The following is a 12,643-nucleotide window of genomic DNA, read 5'->3' as shown; positions in this document are numbered from 1 at the left end:
AAAGTTTTATTTTTTTCGATCCTTTTCGAAAAAATATAGTTGTGTCCAGCCATAACCATTCTTATTTTGTAAATATCGATTCACTAGGATCTAACACCATCAATTTACACATTTCCAACAAGGCAGCCAATGGATAGCCAATGAATATCATAAATCACAATATTTATAACATTTTATTTTTTTACAGTTTCTCCAGCATCTCACACTGTGCATCTCACAAGATGTTGGGAGTAGAGTTAAGCTATAGTTACTGTGTACCTGAGCTGCAGAAACCACATTCAGGTTAAAACTAAACTTTGGGCACACATATGTACATTTTATGAATTTAAGCATTAAAGGGGTATTCCCATCTGGGCATTTAAATTTAATTTAATTCATTTGCCATATGCAAACATTTCTTCAATTGGATATTGTAAAAAAATGTTCCTGTGTGAAGATAATATGCAATAAAGAAAAGGTCAGCTCACCGCACAGCACAGCTGATTCAGGGGCTCTGAAGTTCCTCAGCACGGACAAACTTGGTTCCAAGTCCAATACAAACGATAGAAGAAATCCAGCAGTCCGAACTCCATATAGATAGAGACGCCTCGTGGATGTGGTTAAAAACAAATTTTCATCTTTATTTTCCACACTTAAAACACGGGATAACAGCGAACAGAGGGAAAACGCACTGCCACAGGTCAAAAAAGTCTACGCGTTTCGGAAAGATTCCTTACTCATGACACTCATGACATAAGAATGGTTATGGCTGGACACAACTATATGGCAGTGCGTTTTCCCTCTGTTCGCTGTTATGCCGTGTTTTAAGTGTGGAAAATAAAGATGAAAATTTGTTTTTAACCACATCCACGAGGCGTCTTTATTAGAGATGAGCGAACATGCTCGTCCGAGCTTGATGCTCGGTCGAGCATTAGGGTACTCGAAACTGCTCGTTGCTCGGACGAATACTTCGCCCGCTCGAGAAAATGGCAGCTCCCGCCGTTTTGCTTTTTGGCGGCCAGAAACAGAGCCAATCACAAGCCAGGAGACTCTGCACTCCACCCAGCATGACGTGGTACCCTTACACGTCGATAGCAGTGGTTGGCTGGCCAGATCAGGTGACCCTGGGATAGACTAGCCGCTGCCCGCGCTGCTCGGATCATTCTGTGTCTGGATGCCGCTAGGGAGAGAGCTGCTGCTGGTCAGGGAAAGCGTTAGGGTGTTCTATTAGCTTACTGTTAGGCAGGAGTGATTCTCAAAGAACCCAACAGCCCTTCTTAGGGCTACAATAACGTTCTACTTTTTTTATTTTAATTTGCATCTAGTACCATTTTGTGAGGAATTAGCAGGGGGACTTGCTACCGTTGTGTTTAGCTCTTAGTGGCACACATATCCATAGCAAAGACCGAAGTGGGAAAATTTAGTAGGGGTTGGATTTCAATTAGGCACTAACTCAGTGTCATCTCATCTGGCATAGTAGTGTGCTTTGATACTTGGCTAGAAAATAGCCATAGGAGAATACAAAGAGCTTACTTACGCATACAGTAGCGTTCTATATATTTGATTTCTGGTTGATCTGCTGGTGGCTGTACTTTCTGCAGTGCATGTACTAGCCAATTCTGAGCAATTTGTAGTGAGACTTGCGACCGCTGTGTTCTGCGCTTAGTGACGCACATATCCATAGCAAAGACCGAAGTGGGAAAATTTAGTAGGGGTTGGATTTCAATTAGGCACTAACTCAGTGTCATCTCATCTGGCATAGTAGTGTGCTTTGATACTTGGCTAGAAAATAGCCATAGGAGAATACAAAGAGCTTACTTACGCATACAGTAGCGTTCTATATATTTGATTTCTGGTTGATCTGCTGGTGGCTGTACTTTCTGCAGTGCATGTACTAGCCAATTCTGAGCAATTTGTAGTGAGACTTGCGACCGCTGTGTTCTGCGCTTAGTGACGCACATATCCATAGCAAAGACCGAAGTGGGAAAATTTAGTAGGGGTTGGATTTCAATTAGGCACTAACTCAGTGTCATCTCATCTGGCATAGTAGTGTGCTTTGATACTTGGCTAGAAAATAGCCATAGGAGAATACAAAGAGCTTACTTACGCATACAGTAGCGTTCTATATATTTGATTTCTGGTTGATCTGCTGGTGGCTGTACTTTCTGCAGTGCATGTACTAGCCAATTCTGAGCAATTTGTAGTGAGACTTGCGACCGCTGTGTTCTGCGCTTAGTGACGCACATATCCATAGCAAAGACCGAAGTGGGAAAATTTAGTAGGGGTTGGATTTCAATTAGGCACTAACTCAGTGTCATCTCATCTGGCATAGTAGTGTGCTTTGATACTTGGCTAGAAAATAGCCATAGGAGAATACAAAGAGCTTACTTACGCCTACAGTAGCGTTCTATATATTTGATTTCTGGTTGATCTGCTGGTGGCTGTACTTTCTGCAGTGCATGTACTAGCCAATTCTGAGCAATTTGTAGTGAGACTTGCGACCGCTGTGTTCTGCGCTTAGTGACGCACATATCCATAGCATAGACCGAAGTGGGAAAATTTAGTAGGGGTTGGATTTCAATTAGGCACTAACTCAGTGTCATCTCATCTGGCATAGTAGTGTGCTTTGATACTTGGCTAGAAAATAGCCATAGCAATAGGATAGCATTGTTTGGTTTTAAAAACTCAAAAAAAAACAAAAAACACAAAAAAAAACAAAAAACACAAAAAAAAACAAAAAAAAGTTAAAAAAAAAATAAAGTTATAACTCTCATTTTAAAAATGTTTAACCCGAGGGCTAGGGGTAGAGGACGAGGGCGGGGACGTGGGCGTCCAACTACTGCAGGGGTCAGAGGCCGTGGTCCTGGGCGGGGTGAGACACCACCCGCTGATGAGGGAGCAGGGGAACGCCGCAGAGCTACACTCCCTAGGTTCATGTCTGAAGTTACTGGGACTCGTGGTAGAGCACTGTTGAGGCCAGAACAGTGCGAACAGGTGATGTCGTGGATTGCTGACAATGCTTCGAGCAATTTGTCCACCGCCAGTCAGTCTTCCACGCAGTCCACCCATGTCACCGAAATCGCCACTCCTCCAGCTCCTGCACCTCAGCCTCCTCCCCCCCAGTCTGCCCCCTCCCAGGAAAATTTGGCATTTGAACCGGCATACTCTGAGGAACTGTTTTCTGGACCCTTCCCACAGTCACAAACCACTTGTCCGGTTGCTGCTGAGCTATTTTCCGATGCCCAGGTTTTCCACCAGTCACAGTCTGTGGGTGATGATGACCTTCTTGACGTAGTGGAAGTGTGTAAAGAGGTGTCCGACGATGAGGAGACACGGTTGTCAGACAGTGGGGAAGTTGTTGTCAGGGCAGGAAGTCCGAGGGGGGAGCAGACTGAGGGATCGGAGGATGATGAGGTGACAGACCCAAGCTGGGTTGAGAGGCCGGGTGAACACAGTGCTTCTGAGACGGAGGAGAGTCCTCGACCAGAACAGGTTGGAAGAGGCAGTGGTGGGGCCAGACGGAGAGGCAGGGCCAGAGCTGGTGCATCAGCGCCAAATGTGTCAACTAGTGAAGCTCCCGTGGCGAGGGCTCTTGCGGCGAGGGCTAGATCTTCAGAAGTCTGGAGGTTCTTTAAGGAAACACCGGATGACCGACGGACTGTGGTGTGCAACATTTGCCAAACCAGGCTCAGCAGGGGTTCCACCACTACTAGCTTAACTACCACCAGTATGCGCAGGCATATGAATGCTAAACACCCCACTCAGTGGCAACAAGCCCGTTCACCTCCGGCCGTGCACACCACTGCTCCTTCCCCTGTGTCAGCTGCTAGTCAGCCCCCTGCCCAGGACCCTGCCACAAAAACCCCATCGTCGCCTCCACGATCCTCCACAGCATCCACCAGCGTTCAGCTCTCCATACCCCAGACGCTGGAGCGGAAACGCAAATATAGTGCAACCCACCCGCACGCCCAAGCCCTTAATGTGCACATTTCCAGATTGCTAAGCCTGGAGATGCTGCCCTATAGGCTAGTAGAGACCGAGGCCTTTCGCAGCCTCATGGCGGCGGCCGCCCCTCGGTTTTCGGTCCCCAGCCGCCACTACTTTTCCCGATGTGCCGTCCCAGCCCTGCACCAGCACGTGTCAGACAACATAATCCGTGCCCTGACCAACGCCGTTTCTGACAAGGTCCACCTGACCACGGACACGTGGACGAGTGCTGCCGGGCAGGGCCACTATATATCTCTGACGGCACATTGGGTTAACTTGGTGGAGGCTGGGACCGAGTCTGACCCTGGGGCTGCTCATATACTGCCGACGCCGAGGATTGCGGGGCCTACCTCGGTCCAGGTGTTTCAGGCCTACTATGCCTCCTCCTCCTCCCACCCCTCCTCCACCTCCTCCTCCGAACTACCATCCGTGGGCACGGCGCCATCAGTCGGTAGCTCTAGGCACAGCAGCAGTGCCGTCGCTAAGCGACAGCAGGCGGTGCTCAAACTGCTGAGCCTAGGCGACAAAAGGCACACCGCCCAAGAGCTATTACAGGGCATCACGGCGCAGACTGATCTGTGGCTGGCACCGCTGAACCTCAAGCCGGGAATGGTTGTGTGTGACAACGGCCGTAACCTGGTGGCGGCTCTGCAACTCGGCAGACTGACACATGTGCCATGCCTGGCCCATGTGTTAAATCTGATAGTTCAGCGTTTCCTCAAGACATACCCCAATCTGTCTGATTTGCTCACGAAGGTGCGCCGCATCTGTGCGCATTTCAGGAAGTCCAGCCCAGATGCTGCCACTCTCAGGGCAGCGCAGCGCCGCCTCCAACTGCCCGCTCACCGACTGTTGTGCGACGTGCCCACGAGGTGGAATTCAACACTGACCATGTTATCCAGAGTTTACCAGCAGCGCAGAGCGATTGTAGACTGCCAGATGTCAACTTCCACCAGAACTGGTAGTCAGGTCAGTCAGCTTCCTCAAGTCTACAATGAGGAGTGGACGTGGATGTCTGATATCTGTCAGGTGCTGAGTAACTTTGAGGAGTCAACACAGATGGTCAGTGGCGATGCCGCCATCATCAGCCTCACCATCCCGCTGCTTGGCCTGTTGAAAAACTCTCTGGTCAGCATGAAGTCGGAAGCTTTGCGCTCGTCACAAGAGACAGGGGAAGAATATTCCCTTGTTGATAGCCAAAGCACCCTCAGGTCTGTTTCTCAGCGCATATCGGAGGAGGTGGAGGTGGAGGAGGATGAGGAGGAAGAGGAGGAGAATGTTGGCGAGACACAAGAGGGGACCATTGTTGAGTCCTTTACTGTTCAGCGTGTATGGGCAGAAGAAGAGGAGTTGGAGGAGTTGGAGGAGGAGGAAATGGACAGTCAGGCCAGTGAGGGGAGTGAATTCTTACGCGTTGGTACTCTGGCGCATATGGCAGATTTCATGCTAGGCTGCCTATCCCGTGACCCTCGCGTTCAAAGAATTTATTCCAGCACCGATTACTGGGTGTTCACTCTCCTGGACCCACGGTACAAGCAAAATCTTTCCACTCTCATCCCTGCAGAGGAAAGGAGTGTGAGAATGCATGAATACCAGCAGGCCCTGGTGCACAAGCTGAAACAGTATTTCCCTTCTGACAGCGCTAGCGGCAGAGTGCGTAGTTCTGCGGGACAAGTAGCGAGGGAGAGTAGGCGAGCAGGCAGCTTGTCCGGCACTGGCAAGGGTACGCTTTACAAGGCTTTTGCCAGCTTTATGTCACCCCAGCAAGACACTGTCACCTGTCCCCAGTCTCGGCAGAGTAGGGCTGATCTTTACAGAAAGATGGTGAGGGAGTACGTAGCTGACCATACCATCGTCCTAAATGATCACACAGCTCCCTACAACTACTGGGTTTCAAAGCTGGACATGTGGCACGAACTGGCGCTGTACGCCTTGGAGGTTCTTGCCTGCCCTGCCGCTAGCGTCTTGTCCGAGCGGGTTTTCAGTGCAGCTGGTGGCATCATCACCGATAAGCGTACACGCCTGTCGACTGACAGCGCTGACAGGCTGACGCTTATTAAAATGAATAAAGGCTGGATTTCTCAGAATTTCCAATCTCCACCAGGTGAAGGAAGCTCAACCTGAATAATTGATCCACTCCTCCTCCTCCTCATTTTCCTCCTTCTCCTCCTCTTTGTACAGTAAAGCAGAGGAAAATGGCTATTTTTTGACAGGGCCCACTGGCTCTTGCTATAGTACTTCATGCATTTAATTTTTCTGGAGGGCCACCTACCCGGTCCTCTGTTTGAAACAATTTTTGTGAGTGCCACATACAGGCACTCAATCTATTCCATTTTACTGCAGGGCCACCTACCTGCTCCTCTGGTTTGAAACATTTTTGGGACTGCCACATACAGGCACTCAATCTATTCCATTTTACTGGAGGGCCACCTACCTGCTCCTCTGGTTTGAAAAATGTTTGGGACTGCCACATACAGGCACTCAATCTATTCCATTTTACTGCAGGGCCACCTACCTGCTCCTCTGGTTTGAAACATTTTTGGGACTGCCACATACAGGCACTCAATCTATTCCATTTTACTGGAGGGCCACCTACCTGCTCCTCTGGTTTGAAAAATGTTTGGGACTGCCACATACAGGCACTCAATCTATTCCATTTTACTGCAGGGCCACCTACCTGCTCCTCTGGTTTGAAACATTTTTGGGACTGCCACATACAGGCACTCAATCTATTCCATTTTACTGGAGGGCCACCTACCTGCTCCTCTGGTTTGAAAAATGTTTGGGACTGCCACATACAGGCACTCAATCTATTCCATTTTACTGCAGGGCCACCTACCTGCTCCTCTGGTTTGAAACATTTTTGGGACTGCCACATACAGGCACTCAATCTATTCCATTTTACTGGAGGGCCACCTACCTGCTCCTCTGGTTTGAAAAATGTTTGGGACTGCCACATACAGGCACTCAATCTATTCCATTTTACTGCAGGGCCACCTACCTGCTCCTCTGGTTTGAAACATTTTTGGGACTGCCACATACAGGCACTCAATCTATTCCATTTTACTGGAGGGCCACCTACCTGCTCCTCTGGTTTGAAAAATTTTTGGGACTGCCACATACAGGCACTCAATCTATTCCATTTTACTGCAGGGCCACCTACCTGCTCCTCTGGTTTGAAACATTTTTGGGACTGCCACATACAGGCACTCAATCTATTCCATTTTACTGGAGGGCCACCTACCTGCTCCTCTGGTTTGAAACATTTTTGGGACTGCCACATACAGGCACTCAATCTATTCCATTTTACTGCAGGGCCACCTACCTGCTCCTCTGGTTTGAAAAATGTTTGGGACTGCCACATACAGGCACTATCCAAATTAAATTGTCTCCATAGCAGCCTCCACACGTTGTCTCCATTGCTACCTCCAAAAGTCGTCCATATAGCTGCCTCCATACATCGTCCCTTTATCAAACGAGGTGTGTCAGGCAGAAATTTGGGTTGTTTTCATGGATTCCACATCAAAGTTGTTAACTTTGTCGCCACCCTGCTGTGTTATCCACAAAATATACTGGCAAACTTTTACCATTTAGGGATATTATTTCAGCGCTTCTTGCGCATCTGTTTACATTCCCCTCACCCGGCATATCCTAAACTTATAAGAACGCTACTACACTTGATCTTATACAAAAGGTTCTTAGAAGTGCTGTTTGGGGAGTAGCCTAGAGACAGGGGCTTGAATTGGCGAAAGCTCGCCTGGCAGCGGAGCGCCAGCTCCATGCGCATCATGCGCTTCTTGCGCATCTGTTTACATTCCCCTCACCCGCCATATCCCAAACTTATAAGAACGCTACTACACTTAACTTGGTGCAGGCTGGGACCGAGTCTGACCCTGGGGCTGGTCATATACTGCCGACGCAGAGAATTGCGGGGCCTACCTCGGTCCAGGTCTCAAAGGCCTACTATACCTCCTCCCACCCCTCCTCCACCTCCTCCTCCTCCGAATTACCATCCGTGGGCATGGCGCCATCAGTCGGTGGCTCTAGGCACAGCAGCAGTGCCGTCGCTAAGCGACAGCAGGCGGTGCTGAAACTGCTGAGCCTAGGCGATAAAAGGCACACCGCCCAAGAGCTATTACAGGGCATTCCACATCAAAGTTGTTAACTTTGTCGCCACCCTGCTGTGTTATCCACAAAATATACTGGCAAACTTTTACCATTTAGGGATATTATTTCAGCGCTTCTTGCGCATCTGTTTACATTCCCCTCACCCGGCATATCCTAAACTTATAAGAACGCTACTACACTTGATCTTATACAAAAGGTTCTTAGAAGTGCTGTTTGGGGAGTAGCCTAGAGACAGGGGCTTGGATTGGCAAAAGCTCGCCTGGCTGCAGAGCGCCAGCTCCATCCCAAGATCCAACTAACATAGTTGCAGCACCTTTAATCTACTACTAGTTCACTGCCTCCATAATAATAATAATAATAATCTTTATTTATATAGCGTCATCATATTCTGTAGCGCTTTACAAATCATAGGAAACAAATACAAATGTAATGTAACAGAGCACAACATTTGTATGGAACAACAGGAGTGAGGTCCCTGCTCGCCAGAGCTTACGGTTTATGAAGATGATGGGGTAACACGAGGTAAAAGAATATTTAATGGTCAAGCCATTCTTCTTAGGGAATAGAAAAAAATATAATAAATGGAATTGCTGTCGCTTGAACCACTCAGCCGTCATCTTATATACCAGGTCCAGGGTGAATGGGACTGCAGAGAAGTCTGGTGCCTGTTGGTTGCTGGATAACAGATGGGAGGACGACACAGGACGGGTTAGTAGAAGAGTTAAAACTTCATGCAGTTAATGAGTGTTATAGGCCTGCCTAAAGAAATGGGTTTTAAGAGCACGTTTGAAACTTTGGAGGTTAGGTATTAGTCTGATAGTCCGGAGCAGAGCATTCCATAGAATTGGTGCAGCTCTAGAGAAGTCTTGGAGACGCGAGTGGGAGGTCCGCACTAGGGTAGAGGTTAATCTAAGATCACTGGCGGATCTAAGAGCACGGGTTGGGCGATAGACTGAGATAAGAGAGGAGAGGTAGGGGGGTGCAGCATTATACAGAGCTTTATGGATGAGGGTTATTATTATTTTAAACTGTATTCGAAAGGAGACTGGCAGCCAGTGCAGCGACTGGCATGAACTGTAAGCATACATGGTCCCCTTATCAAACGAGCTGTGTCAGGCAGAATTTTGGGTTGTTTTCATGGCTTCCATGTTAACTTTGTCGCCACCCTGCTGTGTAATCCACAAAATATACTGGCAAACTTTTATCATGTACCGATATTATTTGAGCGCTTCTTGCTCACCTCCTTTGGTTCCTCTCTGACACCCATTGGTTTGAAGCCTGAGTCCAATTAGGGTATGTCGCCATGCCACTCTCTAGCCTGCTGCCGCTGCCTCTGCCTCTGCATGCCGTCCCCTATAGTGTCAGGGTCAATTATTGGATGTTTTACATGCTATCTAGCTTCATTCTGTCACTCTGTCATGGCCATGCTGTTGCCCATAATTTTGGCATAATGGTGCGATTAAGCAGCCTCAGAGGCATCCATGCATGCTGCCCCTGCTGTTTCCTGTCCATTTCCGTGGTGTTTCCATCCTTTTCTGAGGTTCCCAGGTGTTTGGCCAAGCTTCCCTGTGCAGAGCCTTGGTCCCCTTGAAAAATGCTCGAGTCTCCCATTGACTTCAATGGGGTTCGTTATTCGAGACGAGCACTCGAGCATCGGGAAAAGTTCGTCTCGAATAACGAGTACCCGAGCATTTTAGTGTTCGCTCATCTCTAGTCTTTATCTATATGGAGTTCGGACAGCTGGACAGCTGGCTATCCATTGGCTGCCTTGTTGGAAATGTGTAAATTGATGGTGTTAGATCCTAGTGAATCGATATTTACAAAATAAGAATGGTTATGGCTGGACACAACTATATGGCAGTGCGTTTTCCCTCTGTTCGCTGTTATGCCGTGTTTTAAGTGTGGAAAATAAAGATGAAAATTTGTATTTAACCACATCCACCGAGGCGTCTCTATCTATATGGAGTTTGGACAGCTGGATTTCTTCTATCGTTTGTGTGAAGATAATTTCTCATAAATGTAGCCATGTTGTTCTTTAGAAACGAGATGGCTTCTTTGGATACGACCACCTCACATTTTGGCAGCAATGGCCAGAGAGCAATAGCAATGGCTATTAAGCCCTGCGTGACCTCCTGGATTCAGCAATCATTACCACAGGATGGCTGTGGTGTTATGCAGTCAATCCTGGACATTTCATACACAAAAACGTTTTGTTTCTTTGTGTGATCCCTCCAGCAGAAGTGGCCGTATCCAAGGAACCAGTCTTGTTTCTAAGGGACCATATAACTACATAAATGCAAAATGATCTTCACACAGTTAATTTTTTTAATGACATCTAATTGAAGAAATGTTTATATAAGGCAGATTAATGAATCTGGATGTGAATGCCCAGACGAGAATACCCTTTTAAGTTCAGGTATGGCATTAGCAGTAATCCGCATACAGCTCATGTGCACTGTGTACACCAAGGCTTCAGGAAGGATGCATCTAAATAAGAAGTTAAGTGAATAAAGTACATCCTAAACACAGCAGGTACGCCTGATGTCATCTGGTTCAGAAACTTTCCTGTACCTTACAAATTTTGAACAAAACATATTGAAAACAGATATCTTATCAGGGATCTAGTGACACGAATTTCCATTAGTGACTAAATCAATTTAGTCCTTGAAGCTTTGACAACAATCTAGTATGCGGCTGCTCTGTGCTTCATTCTGTGGTGAAATGTGATGTACTGCATGCAAGAAAAAGAGATTTATTCTAGATAAAGTATGTGAAGATATGTAGATTTCTTCCATCAAGAAGAATGTACGTTTGGAGGGAGAATGAATATTTAGATCAAAACAAGCGATTCGCTTTACTGTGTGTGTAAATGGATTTTATTAACTTCCTGCAGCTAAGGAGCAAAATGCAATGATAACATATATTTTATAGAAAAAATGTATTTTTCCAGATATATTTATATTCATTTCTATGTCTACCATCTGTATGGGGAAGTGAGAAATATATATATACATATATATATATATATATATATATATATATATATATATATATATATATATATATACCTATATATATATATATATATATATATATACACCTATATATATATATATACCTATATATATACATATATATATATATATATATACATACCTATATATATAGATATATATAGATATATATATACACACACATATATACATACATATACATATCCCAAATAACAAATGTTATTTTCCATATTTTAGTCTAGGGTACTTTAACCCCAGGGTCACCGATTTATCCTATCATAAACTGACATACTACAGTATAGCAATATATGACCTTTTTGAACATTATCTGTTACCAGCATATTGTAACAGATCTTCAGTAATGACAATGCTTGGACTCTCATACAGATTCTGATCATGGGTACTAATGGTGGGTGTTTGCTGAAACATGCAGAAAACACCTAGTCTGTATGGAGAGATCTTAGCTGTTAGCCTTCTCCCTGCACCCCTTAACTTACACCGGTGAACTATTATGTCAGTTTGTGGCAAAGGTATGTGTATCCAAAATTTGACTTAGGCTGCATTCACATTCATAAGGCCAACGTAGATATGTTGGATATACGTCCTCCATAGATGGCAATGGCCACAAGGCGCCCTACGGGAGCGATACGGTGCCACACACGTGCGGGACCGTACCGTTCTGTATCCTGTGAAAAGATAGGAACTGTCCTATCTTTTCCCGGTATACGGCACTGTGCGCAATATTCCTGTATTGAGTGGGATAGGGGTGAACATCGCTCTCCTCCTCTCCCCGGCGCCAACATGTGCCCGTCGTGCTACCCGTCGTGGATTACTTGACAAAATAATTCTTAGGTAGAATAACTAAGGTAGAAAAGTGTATGGCGATGTATATGGTTTTTGTATGTAAATATAATGCAGTCAAGGTAAAAAAGAAAATCAGAAAAGTTTATATGTTCTTACCTCGACAAATTGGGAGAGAGCTGCTCCATATTCCATTACTGCGGCATTGTGCTTGAAATGGCCCTTGAAGTACATAACCTATGTTGCAGGTGAAGTTCACAACATCATTTAAATTAAATTCACTTCCATTTGTTATCCCATTGGCTGGATTTCCAGGGTGTCCACAAGTGATAGCTTCAAAAAAAAAAACAAAAACACATTTTAACGCTTGCAAAGTTACGTAGTTAAATTTTTTAGATTTCGACGCACTTGTATACACGTTATGGAACACCTGAGTACCTTAATGTATGTTTATTCTCCGGCTATAACCCCCTTTAAATTCCATTAAACAGTTATATATTTGAGGACAAGAAAATTTGTAAAATATGTCACGTTTGTGCCTGCTGTCTCCTCTATCCGTGCTGGTAGGAGACACTTTGTCATCCTGCAGTCTGAACTAGGTTCTATGACTGTCTGACCTGATTCTGCCATGCTCCTCACTGATTCTGTCTTGCAAGAGTTAACACTGACCTGTAATTGCTTGCTCCTTCCACTTGTGGCAGGGTAGAGTTTCCCTATAAGTGTCCAGTTTAGTC

The 12,643-nt window shown here is 45.9% G+C and overlaps 1 protein-coding gene across 3 annotated transcripts in view; it reads right to left on the bottom strand.

Moving 5' to 3' along the window:
- Window positions 1–12,643, bottom strand: part of CSMD1 (CUB and Sushi multiple domains 1) — a 1,135,715-nt gene that overhangs the window by 117,861 nt on the left and 1,005,211 nt on the right. For all 3 annotated transcript variants that reach the window (XM_072142316.1, XM_072142317.1, XM_072142318.1), the window contains one exon: window positions 12,069–12,242. In XM_072142316.1, coding sequence (XP_071998417.1) covers window positions 12,069–12,242 — 174 coding nt within the window. The remainder of the gene's footprint in view (window positions 1–12,068; window positions 12,243–12,643) is intronic.

This window comes from Engystomops pustulosus, chromosome 3, assembly GCF_040894005.1.
Source record: "Engystomops pustulosus chromosome 3, aEngPut4.maternal, whole genome shotgun sequence".
NCBI classification, from domain to species: domain Eukaryota; kingdom Metazoa; phylum Chordata; class Amphibia; order Anura; family Leptodactylidae; genus Engystomops; species Engystomops pustulosus.
This window is presented reverse-complemented; position numbering and strand designations above follow the sequence as displayed.